Here is a 16,214-nt window from a genome sequence, read left to right as displayed (position 1 = left end):
CAAAACCAAAAATTACTAACGCCTTTATAAAAAGGTCAAACAAGCAATTTTCAGTCATGATCACTGTGAACCTCCATGAAGGTTTAATTCGTCTTTGACTTTCCAAAGTATTTGGCAACTGCACCACCGGACCATCTTGATACCCCATTGAGGAGGTAGAACATGATTACATACCATAGAACCAAGAACATGGTTGATATTTATAATTAATCTTTCGCCACTACTCTGAGGTCAAATATCATATTTACAGTCATGATCACTGTGAACCTCCAACTTATTCACGTTGCCAAGCTTTTTGGCGAGTGCACCACTCTTCCATCCTGACAGCACTAAATGAGGAGGTGGAACATGAGTACGCATGATAGAACCAAGAACCTGGTTAATTTTTGCTATAGTGTTTCTTAACTACATCAAAGTCAAACAACCAATTTATATTCAGGATCAATGTGACTTTTCATGAATGATTACTTCATATTCCCCTTGCCTGGTATTTGGAAAAAGCACAAGTGGTCCATTTTGACTGCCCTACTGAGGTGGTGGAACATAATTACACATGATAGGAACAAAACAATGTCAACTGTCCCTCTAGTGGAGTAAAGCCATTGCAATTTCTGGTGAAGGTCAGCAAGTTGGTCATCGCACTCCATAACTAGGCTTCGAGTGTAGGGCTCTTGAGACACTGTTTCTAGGCTCTCTCTATGTACCAGTACTTATGCAAAGAAATATCATCAGATAGATTGACTCAACTGCAGAGGCAGGAATGACAATTTCAGGATTATTTTCAAGCTGAGTTCTTGTAATTATGCACAATTACAGTAGCAGTAGCTGTAACCGTAACCACTGCAGTCGGTAAAAAAGACTTATGACCCAGAGATGCGAGACATGATGTCAGACACAGAAAATGAAGAAGGGGGAAAGGTTACTAAAGAGTTTGCGAGGTAAACAGGGAGAAAGGGAGGACAAACTTCTAAAAGGCAAACATTATTGCATGGAACGCAACAATACAATACTGTAAGATTCCCAAGTCGTGGGACATGACAGCACTTGAATATGAGGGTAAAGGACTTGAACTATCTAGTTAGTTGGTTCCTTTTGAAGTTCTTCTTGGGGTAGCTGTATAAAGTATTCCTAATGGAAATGGGATTTTTCAATCAGTGTTGTGGTTAAGTGTAATCCAAAATTGAATTTGATTCAGGATTCTACTCGACCACAGCACTGATTGAATTATCTCATTTTCATTTGGAATACTTTGCATAATTCCATGGATCCTCCTGGGCACCGGTCGGGATTACAACAGATACAACTACCACTACAGTATCTAAAAAAAAAGGCACTTGGGCCCTTTGTAGTCTGGGTTTTATTACCAGAGTTATATTATGAAGCGATCTCCTTGTCTTTTTTGAGATACACCTGAAAAATTCTCAGAGTAGCAGTCACTCAATATTTCTGTTAATGTACTTTATTCTTTTTTTCATTTGATTTTAGTGGTGTTAGTGGGGGATTCTTTTTTTATAGGATTTTTGTAAGATATTGTACCGGTCAAAAGTTTGGAAATACCTGTCCATTGAAGTGGTTCTCAATATTCTTATAGGAATATGCACATTGTGGATTCAGACTGCTGGCAGCAAAACCCATGTGGAAACAAGGAGGGAAAAAACAAATGTGAGGAAAAACAGAATATGTGTTATTCCTTAGATTCCTAAAAGTATTAACCTTTTACTATGATGACAGCTTTACACCCCCCTTGGCTTTATCTCAGGCAGCTTCACCAGGTCATCACGTGGAATGGCTTGCAACAATCTTGAAGGCGCTTTCGGGGGTGATGATGGACTTGTTGGGTGCTTTACGTTCATTCTATGGTCCAAATCATCCCAAATAATCTTAATTGGGTTGAAGTTGGATGATAATGGTGGTCATGTCCATTGCATGAACAACTTTGCCCAAACCTTTGACTGGTACTGTACATGTGCAAGTACACACGTGGTCAAAATTGTTGGTACCCCTTGTTTAATGACAGAAAAACCCACAATGGTCACAGAAATAACTTGACTCTGACAAAAGTAATTATCAAAAATCTATGAAAATGAACAAATGAAAGTCAGACATTGCTTTTCAACCATGCTTCCACAGAATTTAAATAAAAATAAAACTCATGAAATAGACTTGGACAGAAATGATGGTACCCCTGAAAATAATGTGACAAAAGGGACAAGTTAAATCAAGGTATGTCCTCTTATTAGCATCAGAGGTGTCTACAATCTTGGAATCAGTGAGTGGGCCTGTATAGAAGGCTACAGATACTCACTGTGCTGTGTGGTGACATGGTGTGTATCACACTCAACTTGGACCAGAGGAAGCGAAGGAAAGAGTTGTCTCAGGAGATTAGAAAGAAAATTATAGACAAACATGATAAAGGTAAAAGTTATAAGACCATCTCCAAGCAGCTTCATGTTCCTGTGACTACAGCTGCACATATTATTCAGAAATTTAAGCTCCATAGGACTGTAGTCAACCTCCCTGGACGTGGCCGCAGGAGGAAAATTGATGACAAATCAAAGAGATGGATAATATGAATGGTAACAAAAGAGCCCAGAAAAGCTTCTAAACAGATTAATGGTGAACTTCAAGCTCAAGGAACATCAGTGTCAGATCGCACCATCCGTCGTTGCATGAGCCAAAGTGGACTTCATGGGAGACGACCAAGGAGGACACCATTGTTGAAAAAAATCATAAAAAAGCCAGACTGGAATTCGCCAAACTATTTGTTGAGAAGCCACAAAGATTCTGGGAGAATGTCCTATGGACAGAACAGACAAAAATGGAACTTTTTGGCAAGGCATATCAGCTAAAACCCAAAACACACAGCTAAAAACACCCAAGAATGGCTAAGAGGAAAACATTGGACTATTCTGAAGTGGCCTTCTATGAGCCCTGACCTAAATACTATTGAGCATCTTTGGAAAGAGCTGAAACATGCCATCTGGAAAAGGCAACCTTCAAACTCAAGACAACTGGAGCATTTTGCTCTTGAGGAGTGGGCCAAAATACCTGTTGAGGGGTGCTGAAGTTTCATTGACAGTAACAGGAATCGTTTGATTGCAGTGATTGAGTCAAAAGGTTGTGCAACAAAATATTACGTTAAGGTTACCTTCATTTCTGTCCAGGCCTATTTCATGAGTTTTATTTTTTTTTTAATTCTGTGGAAGCATGGCTGAAAAGCAATGTCTGACTTTCATTTGTTCATTTTCGTAGATTTTTGATTTATTATTGCTTTTGTCAGATTCAAGTTATTTCTGTGACTATTGTGGGTTTTTCTGTTATTAAGCGAGGGGTACCAACAATTTTGATCACGTGTGTATCTAATCTGATATATGTCGACACTGCAGTAGAGCAGTAAATGCAACGTAATTAACATTCTGCTGTTGCTATGTATGTCTCCCACAACTACCAAATTTTTTTCAAACATTTGGTAAATCCTAGATTACCAGGCCAATAATTCCACTTTATATAGTCAATGGTATTTTTCTGACAGTAAGGGTAAGTTCACGCTAGGCCTTTTTTCGGCGTTTTTTTCTGCAGCAAAACTTGTTCTCTTGGCAGGAAAGAAGTTGCAGAAAAAAACATGTTTTACTTGCATTTTTTGCAGCGTTTTTGATTCTTTTTTGCTGCAGTTTTGGCATGCTAGATTAGTCTCTTTTGTATGGTGATAATGTTTAGTGTTGAAAAAAAAAAGTTCTGTTCCATATAATCAGGTTTTGGCACACAAAAACTTAGCAAATCCTGATAACTGCCTTTTTGGTGCCCTTTTTTAGCATTTTTTTCACCACCCACTCAAGTCAATGGGTGAAAAATGATGAAAAAACACTAAAAGAAGTGACCTGCTCTATGTTCAAAAAACACGCAAAGCACAAATCACTGATGACAAAACAAAAACAATGTGTGTGCATGAGATTTCTGAAATATCAGACTTTGCTGGTACTGAAAAACACAGCTGAAAATTGGCATAAAAAATGCAGGAAAAACTCCCAAACTCCCAGTGTGAACTTAGCCTGAGTGCGTAAAGGGGTTGTCCAGCACCAAAAACTTAAGTTTTATCATGTATTCATTGGAATGTTGAATGGGCAGTCATCACATCGGAAATCCGAAAGGAAACTACAAAATTGGAAGCGCTAGATTGGCGGGTGCCCGGAGTGATATGTAACACTTCCTTACTTTAGATCTATCCATTCTTTTTGGTAAAGAATTAATAATAAACACGGACATGGAAGTCTTTCTAATAAGCCCAATATTTATTATCACGTTTCTATGAACTGTTACTAAGTAACAGAGATAAGTTGGAAACAGAATGGGACAAGTATTGATAACCATCACTTCAACTCATGACAAGTGCTAGATCATGTAAAAACTATGTTGACCCCGACCATTTACGCGGATGTATCATGCATCATGTATAGGAACTGTACAAGAACTGTACATGTAAATACTGTACATGGCAAGTGTTTGCTGGTCATACAGTAAAGTATTCAAACCCGTCAGACTTCACAAAACTATTTCTGGCACTCACCAAACAAACGTAAACTCGCTAATCAAACATGTTCCACATTTTTCCATTCTGCAAATAATGTCTCCGCACAATGTATGAAAGATCTTCTCGCGTGTAGAACATGAAGAGGTCATAACTCAATCACAATTATTATTAATGAAAGTGTTGGGGAAAGAAAACATTGACAAATAAATCAAATAGAGGCCAAAATGCCATTTTTCAAGATGTAAAATAAAAAAGTCAAATAGTGTCTTACACCGGAGTCCATTAACTGATCAAACAGTTGCGTGTATGAGAGTTAAGCTTTTAAAATTATTTTCTGACACTAATGGAGATAGGATAAATGCCATGTGTGTGCTTGTCCTTGGCCCCCTTCTTTTCTCTCTCTACACGGCCCCAATTGGACAGACCATCAGCAGATTTGGCTTTCAGTACCATCTTTATGCTGATGACACACAACTATACACGTCTTCCCCCGACCTTACCCCCGCTGTACTACAGAACGCCAGTGACTGTCTGTCCGCAGTCTCCAATATCATGTCCGCTCTCTATCTGAAACTCAACCTCTCCAAAACTGAACTTCTTCTGCTCCCGCCGTCTACTAACCTCCCTAAATCTGACATTTCCTTCTCCGTGGGTGGTACCACAATAACGCCCCGGCAGCAGGTGCGCTGTCTGGGTGTTATGTTTGACACCAATCTCTCCTTTACATCCCATATACAATCCCTTGCCCGCTCTTGCCGCTTACACCTAAAGAACATCTCTAGAATCCGCCCTTTTCTCACTATGGAAACAACAAAAACCCTCACTGTTGCATTGATCCACTCTCGCCTGGATTACTGCAACGCTCTATTAATTGGCCTCCCCGTCACTCGACTATCCCCTCTCCAGTCCATACTCAATGCAGCAGCCAGGATTGTCCATCTGGGTAATCGGTACTCGGACGCGTCCGCTCTTCGCCAGTCCTTACATTGGCTGCCCATTCATTATAGGATCCAATTCAAAGTACTTGTTCTCACCCACAAAGCTCTCCACAGTGCGGCACCCCCTTACATCTCTTCTCTCATTTCTGTCTATCGGCCTAGCCGTTCGCTGCGCTCTGCAAACGACTTTCGACTAACCTCTGCACTAATCCGTACCTCCCACTCCCGACTCCAAGACTTCTCCCGTGCTGCTCCTATCCTCTGGAATGCTCTACCCCAAGAAATCAGGACTATCCACAATTTGCATAGTTTTAGGCGCTCCCTCAAAACACACCTGTTCAGAGCGGCCTATCACATTCACTAATCAAAGTCATTCTCTGTGTAAGTGTGCGTGCGTAGCCCATTCACTATCTCCATCCATCCTTCACTCCTGCAAGATGGCTGGACCTTCATTGTAAATACACCATTGTAAATACACACCTGTACTCTGTATCTCCCTCACCTCATTGTAGATTGTACGCTCTCACGAGCAGGGTCGTCTTATTTCGTCTTATTTTGCTTTAATTATTGTATTGTTAGCGTTGTTACTTATGACTTGTGTTTTGAAACTGTTAAACTGTAAAGCGCTGCGGAATATGTTGGCGCTATATAAATAAAGATTATTATTATTATTATTATTATTGTCTAGATAGAATACATGACAAATAGCTGTAAACTTTATAGGAGAAAAACGTGTGTGTATGTACAGGGTGAGTATGAAGTGTGCCCTGCGCCTTTAATTAATGCCTTTCTTATAGTTTACCATTTAGTGTCCAAATATCACATTTCACACAGTCTTCAAATACAAGGTCTGATCACCGCCATCTTACAGTGTCCAAGTAACAACATCAAACCAAATAACTGGCAGGTACAGTATAATGCCTGATAATCACCATCGCATAGTGCCCAAATAACATCACCATAAAGTGCCCAAATAACACAGCCATATACAATACGATGCCTGATTACCACCACCTCATAATGCCCAAGTAACACCACTAAACTAAATAACTGGCAGGTACAGTATAATGCCTGATAACCACCATCGCATAGTGCCCAAATAACACAGCCATATACAATATGATGCCTGATTACCACCATCACATAGTGCCCAAGTAACACCACCAAACCAAAAAACTGGCAGGTACAGTATAATACCTGATAACCACTATCGCATAGAGCCCAAATAACATTACCATAGCATGCCCAAATAACAGCCATATTCAATACGATGCCTGATTACCACCATCACATAGTGCCTGAGTAACACCGCCAAACCAAATAACTGACAGGTACAGTATAATGCCTGATAACCACCATCGCATAGTGCCCAAATAACATTACCACAACGTACCCAAATAACACAGCCATATACAATATAATGCCTGATTACCACCATCACATAGTGCCCAAGTAACACCACCAAACCAAATAACTGGCAGCTACAGTATAATACCTGATAACCACTATCGCATAGTGCCCAAATAACATTACCATAGCATGCCCAAACAACACAGCCATATTCAATACGATGCCTGATTACCACCATCACATAGTGCCTGAGTAACATCACCAAGACAAATAACTGACAGGTACAGTATAATGCCTGATAACCACCATCGCATAATGCCCAAATGACATCACCATAAGGTGCCCAAATAACACAGCCATATGCAATACAATGCCTGATTACCATTGTCTTACAGTACCCAAATAACTTTTCCATAAGGTGTCCAAATAACAAACCCAGATACAATACATTACCATCATCTTACAGTGCCCAAGTAACATCAGCGAAGGGTGTCCAAATAACACAGCTAAACACAATCCTGTATATTGGCTGATGCCATCATTACACAGTATCCTAGTAACATCACCATAAGGTGCCCAAATAATGCCATCAGATACAACTCACTGCTGGATTACCACCACCGCACATTGCCAGATACAGTACACTGCTTGATTACCACGTCACACGGTACCCATGTAAAATCAATATAAGGATCTCAAGTAACACAGGTGGATACAATACACTGCTTGACTACCACCACTCAGAGCCCAAGAAAGACCATAGGGCGCCCCAAATAAAAATGCCAGATACAATATAAGGCTTGATGATTATCAAGGAAAGACTAGAAGCAATGGGATGAAACTGAATGGGAGGAGACACAGATTAGATATTAGAAAAAACTTTTTGACAGTTAGAGTGATCAATGTGTGGAACAGGCTGCCACGAGAAGTGGTGAGTTCTCCTTCAATGGAAGTCTTCAAACAGAGGCTGGACAGACATCTGACTGGGATGATTTAGCGAATCCTGCTTTGAGCAGGGGGTTGGACCAGATGGCCCAGGAGGTCCCTTCCAACTCTATGATTCTATGATTCTATGATTCATTACAAAAGGCTCCAATAAAGTCACCAAAATGTGCCCAACTAACATTACCCAACCAATAAGCAAAGTAATGTAGCTGCATCCTTATGCAGGTGTCTATACCACCTGTGGGATTGGGGGTAGATCCTCTGGGTACCCAGGCCATTAATTTGGCTTTGAGTACTTATTATGTACAAAGAATAATTGTACATTTCCTGGGCTGAATTTTGAAATTGTAAAAAGTGATGAAAAAAGAAAAAAAAATACCGAAAAGGGCACAAGAAAAATGTAATTTGCGCTATAAACTAGACATTTTTCAAATATTTAGTGTTAATTAGCCCCATAGATATTTTTACTATTAAAAGGTGGTAATAAGAAGTGAACCTGAAAATCCAAAAACATCATTAGGAAATATTAATCACATAGATGTATATATATGTAAATATATATATATGTTTTGTAATTTCCCAGAATTTTTATTTTTTTGGTATATCCACATGTTATTAAACCTAATTACACAGCATAACAAAAAGCAAAAACTAATAAAAGAGATCAAAAAGAAAAACAACAACTAAACATAGGAAATATTTAACTAATACATTGTGATCCCAGAATGGCTACACATTGGTTGTCTGTGGGACTATATCTAAAAGAAAATTACAGGAAAACCCAAGGACTAAGTATAGAAATGAAGATAAAGGTATATCTAGAACAACGAGGTTTCATATCACCGCAGCTGTAAGACAATCAAGTCCAAATATTATGATATTTGGCGACTGCTACCTGTCTGTCGCTCAATTCCTCTGGTAACAATTACAGGATGACTAGTAATGAGGGGGGTTCTTGATTTTGGAGGAGAATAACATCATGTCAATGAAACGACCTCTCGGCTGGAAATCTTACTCTGGAGGTAGCGAGATAACAGCCCGACAGTTTATCATAGTGGAGGACAAGAATGGGATATTTATCTAGATGGGCTGTCCGGCTGTCACTGTTGGAAATAGTTTCATTTTCATCGCTTTGCGAAAAAATAGATTGTGATAAAAATATATATGTATAAAAAAATTTTAGTTGCATTTTTACAGATCACTTGAAAGTTTCAAAGTTCCTCTGTGCAAATCGTATTGTCAAAATTCACCAAAACTGTGGCCAGCAAGCCAGACGGTAGCGACTGGAGATATAAACATTAATAAAAGATTTAGTTCAGTAGAGAGCACAGGGTTTTCAATGGAGAGAGTAGATTAGCTTGCTGCCAGATTCATGGACCAAAGCAATGATTTATCATTGAAATTCAACATGCCTGATCCTTCTCTCCCGATATCATCTGTTGAGGAAGAGTCGGCAGGTCCCAGTACTGGGTGGGCAAGTCCTGCCAAAATCAGTGGGTTTGACCAACTTCTCTCTACAACACATCAGTTGTCCTGCCACATGAAGCTGAACCATTTTCAACAATCCCAAAATCTTAAAATGTAATGTGTTTTCAGAAAAGGAAGTTTTTTGTAAAAATGTATAAATTTTTTATTTCTGTCAATGTTTTTTTTCCCATATATATTTATTTTAAAAATAAAAATTAAACATCTTGCAATTTGCACACTGGCCACTGGGGTTATTTTGCACACCTCCTTCCTGTTCTTTCAGGAAACAGCACATTTACATTAGCCACAATGTAAAGACTCTGACCCTTTCTTTTGGATTGAAGCTTCTAATGAGCGTGTGCAGAGGTCATTGTGAAATTGCCTATTTAATTGATGGTTCCTGCTTTATCAGCTGTGTATAAAGATGTTACCGGTCACTGTCATCCTGCCTCTGATGATAAGGAAACTGCAGTAAACCCTTCCTAAAAGGACAGGAAGTAAGTCTAACAAATGCCCCAGTAGCCAGTAAGAAAATAGAAACATTACAAATTTTTAGGTTTTTGTAATAAAGATCGTGATATGACAAAATATATATATTGCCAATTGTTTTAAAAGAATACACAAAAAACTTGACTTAAAGGGAAGGTGTCATCAGAAAATGACCTATTGAACATCACACTGCGTGATTTTGTGTTACAGAAAATTAGACAATATAATCCTACAACATCTCCATAAAAACCGCACCTCAAATAACAGATAGTGGGAATTCAATCCGGCAGCGCAGTTTGCATAAAAGTGATGACAGGTATGAAAATCGAAATATAAACTTTTCTAGTGCGATAACCGCAGTCCCCCATCATCATGTTGTATTTATGTGCCCTAACCGTCACGCCTGGGTAATCCTGTGACATATTCCTGTCATTTACCACAGCATGCATCACTGGAAGACACGGCTCATAATGCTCCGATGATCCAACAGTAAAATGCTAAGTACAGAGGAAAGAAATGGGTTGTTAAGCCTTTTTATTGGGGTTGCTCCACTTTACACTGTGAGGTTGGCCTGGTTAGATGAATCGATAGATGGAAATGAGCGTGCTTGCGCTGTTCCACCAATATTAGCGCTGGGTCTACCGGAGCTTGGTGTCATTGATGTACCACATGAGTGCTACAGTCCATCTGCAGCCACTAACGGGCTGAAGTTCTCACACTTCCCTCAGACGTCCGAGTTTCAGCACTCATGTAGCATAACAATGTATCAGTGGGACAATGCAGCTGCGGGAATTATCCGTTTTATTATTTTTACAGTGGGTATTGTCAAGGCTGGTGTTAGGGGCAGGAAAACTAGGTATTTGCCAATGGTCCCCACTCCCCCAGGGTCCCCATCTAGTGGTCGTTATGAGGCTACACGGTGCCGTGCATTGGAGCTGCTGAGGAGATACGCTGCAGAGACTGGAGGAGCGGGGGAACGAGGAGAGATGCGTAGGTGAGTATCGTATTATTTTTTTTAATCATTGAATACATGGTGGCCATTATACTAGAGGATTATGGGGCTGCATTATACTAAATGCACTCTATGCGGCTGCATTATAGCATATGGGGTGGAATTATACTCTATGGGGCTACATTACACTCTATGACTCTGCATTATATTCTATGGGGCTTCATTATACTCTCTCGAGGACTATGGGGAGTGCATTATACTATATGTACTCTATGGGCCTGCATTACACTCTATGACGCTGCACTATATTCTATGGGGCTGCATTATCCTCTATCGAGGACTATGGGGAGTGTAATATATTATATGTACTCTATGGGGCTACATTACACTCTATGACGCTGCATTATATTCTATGAGGCTGCATTATACTCTATCGAGGACTATGGGGAGTGCATTATACTATATGTACTCTATGGGCCTGCATTACACTCTATGACACTGCATTATATTCTATGGGGCTGCATTATACTCTATCGAGGACTATGGGGAGTGTATTATACTATATGTACTCTATGGGGCTACATTACACTCTATGACGCTGCATTATATTCTATGGGGCTGCATTATACTTTATCGAGGACTATGGGGAGTGCATTATACTATATGTACTCTATGAGGCATTTTACCATATGGGGTGGCATTATGCTTTATGGGGCTTCATTACACTCTATGACTCTGCATTATATTCTATAGGGCTGCGTTATACTCTATCAAGGACTATGGGGAGTGCATTATACTATATGTACTCTATGGGCCTGCATTACACTCTATGATGCTGCATTATATTCTGTGGGGCTGCATTATACTCTATCGAGGACTATGGGGAGTGCATTATACTAAATGCACTATATGGGGACTGCATTATACTATATGTGGGCTGGATTATGCTGTATCAAGGACTATGGGGTGCATTATACTGAATGGAGGACTATGGGCAGTACATTATACTGTATGGAAGACTATGGGGAGTACATTATGCTGTATGGAGGATTATGGGGAATGCATTGTACTGTATGAAGAACTATGGAGTGCATTATACTATGGAAACTGCATTGTACTATATAGAGGACTATGGGGTGCAATATAAAATATGGCGGACTATGGCATGCATTATAGTATATTGAGGACTATGGGGAGTATATAGTACTATATGGAGGCCTATGGGGTACATTACACTATATGGAGACCTATGGGGTGTTCATTATACTACATGGAGGAATATGGGGTGTGCTTTAGACTTTATAGAGGACCATGGGGTGCACATTATACCATATGGAAGACTATGGGGCACATTATACTATATGGAGGATTATGGGGTGTGCAGTATACAAGGTGGAGGACTATGGGGTGCATTATGTTAAATGAGAAAAATGCTGTCTATTCATCAAGTGATTGCATTGTTTACGCAAGAACAAAAGTCATTGTTCTCAGCAGAACATCACCCACTGAAAACTGCAGATATGCTGCTGATAACATGATACTGTATGTGGAAAGACTGATCTACTAATGATAGTTTTTTGTCGATCGTTCTTCCTCAGCCGATGTTAAGAGGTTGGGAAAAAAAAGCATTGAACGACTTCAATAATGTCGATCGCGCTTGTTTAACGGCATGAACTCAGCTTGTATAGATACAACCGAAATGTTTCTGTGTGATGGTGCAATGTGTGAGCATTTGGAGCCCTGCTTTAAAGTTTTGCCTTGGGTCCCACTTCATCTAAAACCGGCCCTGGGTCTTGGTTCACTATTTTTTCACATTTCAAGAACTCTTGTCACACATAGACTGTATATAGGAAGAGTTATCAGTCACTGACTTCACGCTTGGTACATCAGCAATAGTGGAAAGTAAGATCTGAACGCACCTGTAGATGCTGCGAGTTGTCCGGTATGTTATCATCCCTCCGACGCATGTCATCTATGTTCCTTTTCTTCTCCATTTGTTGATTGTGCTTCAAGTTGGCAGATTTCTTGTTCTGATCTTTCATTATCCTATGATATAATGTAAAAAAAAATGTTTAAGAAAAGAAACAATGGAAAACAATATAATGGGTCAAGATGCATCAACACAACAATGTATACAATTTACTGAGACGTTATTATTCACTGACAAAACAACGTTATTTAATAACTTTTTCAATATTAAAGGCGTTATTCGATCTAGAATGATAAGTCTGCAGTCACTCTATCAAGCATGCGATATGCATACTCCCGGCCAGGACCTGTCTAGTGGGCACAGATACAAGTGTATGGAGTGAGGCAGTGCCCATTAGCCAGGTTCTGATTGGAGTTTCATCAAACCGTGAGCATAGCGCCATCCGATTCTCTAAAATGAGAAGATGGAGAAAAAAAAAGTCTCCACCTTCTCCATTCTGTCAGTCCTTGCAAATTGGACTGCACTCAGATGTCATCCGAGTGCAGTCTGATGGTTTCCATGGACTCACTGTCTTCCATGGAGTGCCATCTGAATATCGGATCAGACTCGGGCATGCAGCGATTTTTTTTTCAGTACGAGGAAAACATCTGACATGTGCACAGCCCGATAGAATAATATTGATCCGCGAGCTAGCGGATGTTTTGTTGGACCCGACTCGGACTGAAAATACGGCTGTGTTCACAAACCCTTATACTGAGTAACTGGAAAACCTAAATTCCTGATCTCTTGTCTTGAGCTAGATACTAGTTATGGAAGCCATAGCGGCTCATAGAAAATAGTGGATCAAGCTTTCTGTGCCATAAAGTATATAATAAATATAATAATACATAACAATGTCATAGATCTGAATTAAAGGGAATCTATCAGCCCACATAAACTATATACTCGTACATAGCATTTAGGGGGATAAAATCCCTATAAGTATCATGCCATTAATGTTCAAATCGCAGCTTCTGTTGTGCAGAAATGGAAGTCTAATCATACATGCTAATTGGGGTGCTCAGTGCACCCTTGGTGTGGCCGAGAGGCTGAGTGCACTGTTACACCCACAGGTTTTACATAACCCCGCCTCCCTGACGGATGACTGACAACACTGGTTTATTGGCCACACCAAGGGTACACTGAGTACCCTAATTAGCGTATTTGATTCGACTAAAGCTTCTGCGGAAAGGAGACAGCCATTAGAATAATAAAGTTGCAATTTTTTTTTCATAGGGGCAATAGCTCCTTAAAAACCATGTGCTTGGTTCCTCCTCTCAGTTTTGGCTGACAGACTCCCTTCAAAGAGAACCTATGACATTGAACCTGCAGTCTGATCTGTCAGCAGCGGGTTATAGAGCAGGAGAAGCTGAGCAGATAAATGTAAAGGTTGTCGGAAAGGATTTAGTATAATGTATGTTAATTTATTTGAATCCCTGTCCTGTCTATCCTTAAGAGTCCAGTGGGCGGTCCTAATCATTGATCGCCCACTGTCTCAACCCACTGGACTCCTAAATCCTGAATAAGCAGATATTTCCATAAGTAAAATACAAGTTTTTCTGAATTGTTCTCCATCATCCCATATATCATTCTGCTCAGCTACATAGAGCCCGTAGACTGCTCGGAATTTTCAAGTTAAGAGATTCCCTTTAAGCTATGTAAATAGCGTCACTAAAATGTCGCTCTAAAAAGCTTTCAGGAGAATAATAGCTCGCTGCACAATAAATGCGCAGCCATTATCACGTCGCTGATGTTAAGAGTTTGTCGCCACTTAGGTATTAAAGTTTTTAAATAGTTTTTAGCAATCTCACACCCTCGTCTTGTTGATTTTGGAGGGGATGCACATATTATGCAATTAGTATGTGAAACGGCAGCCAACCTGCTAAACAAAACACCACGCAAGATAATTTGTCCCCTGTTCTCCGTCACGGAGTAGCGATGACATGCGGTAAGAGACTGGAAGGGAAGAGGCAGAGAGAAGCTTGGTATGCGTTTAGCATCTGTCAATCCAACTGGGCAGGAGAAGACGATTTATTTTTTTACTCATTTCTGGTTTTCAACAAGGCAAAAAAAAAAAAAAAAAAAACTCTCAAAGGATTAAAATAAAAATGGAGTAGCTTGCCCCCTATGGTCAAAATGCTAAGCAATGGAAAGTTAACCGTATGAACAAAACTAAACAAGAGGAGAGCGATTTATCAATAGTGGCATAAAATAATTAATCGTATAAAGTAATATTATAATACAAAAATGATAAAGATGTAAAAATGGTGCAAATTAGCATCGACGTTGTAGGAACAGCCAGTGTAGGCTGACGATTCTGTTAACTCGCAAGACAGATTGTTTGAGATGTACAAGGCAGAATAGTTTACTTTACCTTTGTCTTTTGCAAAGAGGAATCATTTGATAGTAAATGATAAAAAGTAGAACCTTCTGGTACTGGACTGCTCTACATTCTGCAAAAGTGGTGCCAGGTGTCACGCTGTGACGGTGTTAAGTAAGGGAGGTGGCCCTCTAACTGTCCCTGGAACTGGGACATTAACTATCCCTGCCCCAAGGGTACTCTTGAAGGTAGAGAGGCCTGGGTCTCCAACCTTACTATACTCTTGTTAAACCCTAATCTGTCCCCTCTCCCACCCCATGAGGCATGGGACAGAAATGTAAAAAAACCAAGACACAAAGACGAAACAAGGATAACACAAGACCACAATCATACAAAAGTACCCACCAAAAATAGGGCTGAGGAAAGGGACAGGAAGGAATAAACTGAATAGGAATAGGACAAGGCAATAAACATTCACATACACCAGATCACTACAACTACTACTCCAACTACACAGATTAGCACAGGAAGAAGATTCTTTCACCATCAAGGAAGAAATGCCCAGAGTCAATAGATATAGGGTCTAGAGATGATTAGCCACAGCAACAGCTGTGTGCACAAAAGCTAAAAGTTCCCCGCCAGCATGAAAGAGTCCTTAACCCCTTCAGCTCAGAAGGAAAGGAAATCCATTTAAAATAGGACATGAATCACACCATCTCTGAAGAGGACCTGCAATTCATTACCCATTGTGATCTTCTAACTCCAGCTCTCCCAGGAGGGACATGACACACCCGTGACACCAGGCGCTATGTCCTAATTCTTTCCAAAAGTTCTACAAGATAAAAGAGGCAGAAGTCTTGAGGTACAGTAGTTTGTCCATCTTTGCCTCTAAAGTTGCCCACACACCTTCTATAGATTTTGGCCCATCCAACATATGTTCCTCATGACTCAACTATACATATGCCCTGAGCTTGGCCAAGCTAGCATGTATTTTAGTTGGAAGACTGGGCTAAGGGCATTGAAATTTCATACGTCCAATCCTACTTTCCAACAACACTGGATAGAGGACAGTCAGGAGGCACCAAAATAAATAAGATTGTCAGTCAGTCCAACCTTAATTAATGGGTTCAGCTAATTTTACTGTAAATGTGTATGGACAGTTTGAAGAGGATTGTTTTCAGCTAAATATGGATTTAACAGGAAGAAATGGATAGCACTAAATGTTTAAATTTAAAAAAATAAATTATCTTCAAGCA

At 40.0% G+C, this 16,214-nt stretch overlaps 1 protein-coding gene across 7 annotated transcripts in view; it reads right to left on the bottom strand.

Moving 5' to 3' along the window:
- Nucleotides 1-16,214, bottom strand: part of ERC2 (ELKS/RAB6-interacting/CAST family member 2) — a 1,295,684-nt gene that overhangs the window by 769,974 nt on the left and 509,496 nt on the right. For all 7 annotated transcript variants that reach the window (XM_073574140.1, XM_073574143.1, XM_073574147.1 and 4 more), the window contains one exon: nucleotides 12,589-12,715. In XM_073574140.1, coding sequence (XP_073430241.1) covers nucleotides 12,589-12,715 — 127 coding nt within the window. The remainder of the gene's footprint in view (nucleotides 1-12,588; nucleotides 12,716-16,214) is intronic.

This window comes from Dendrobates tinctorius, unplaced genomic scaffold, assembly GCF_039654945.1.
Source record: "Dendrobates tinctorius isolate UK_male_01 unplaced genomic scaffold, ASM3965494v1 ptg000038l, whole genome shotgun sequence".
Taxonomy (NCBI): domain Eukaryota; kingdom Metazoa; phylum Chordata; class Amphibia; order Anura; family Dendrobatidae; genus Dendrobates; species Dendrobates tinctorius.
Note: the sequence above shows the minus strand (reverse complement) of the source record. Positions and strands in the feature narration are given on the sequence as shown.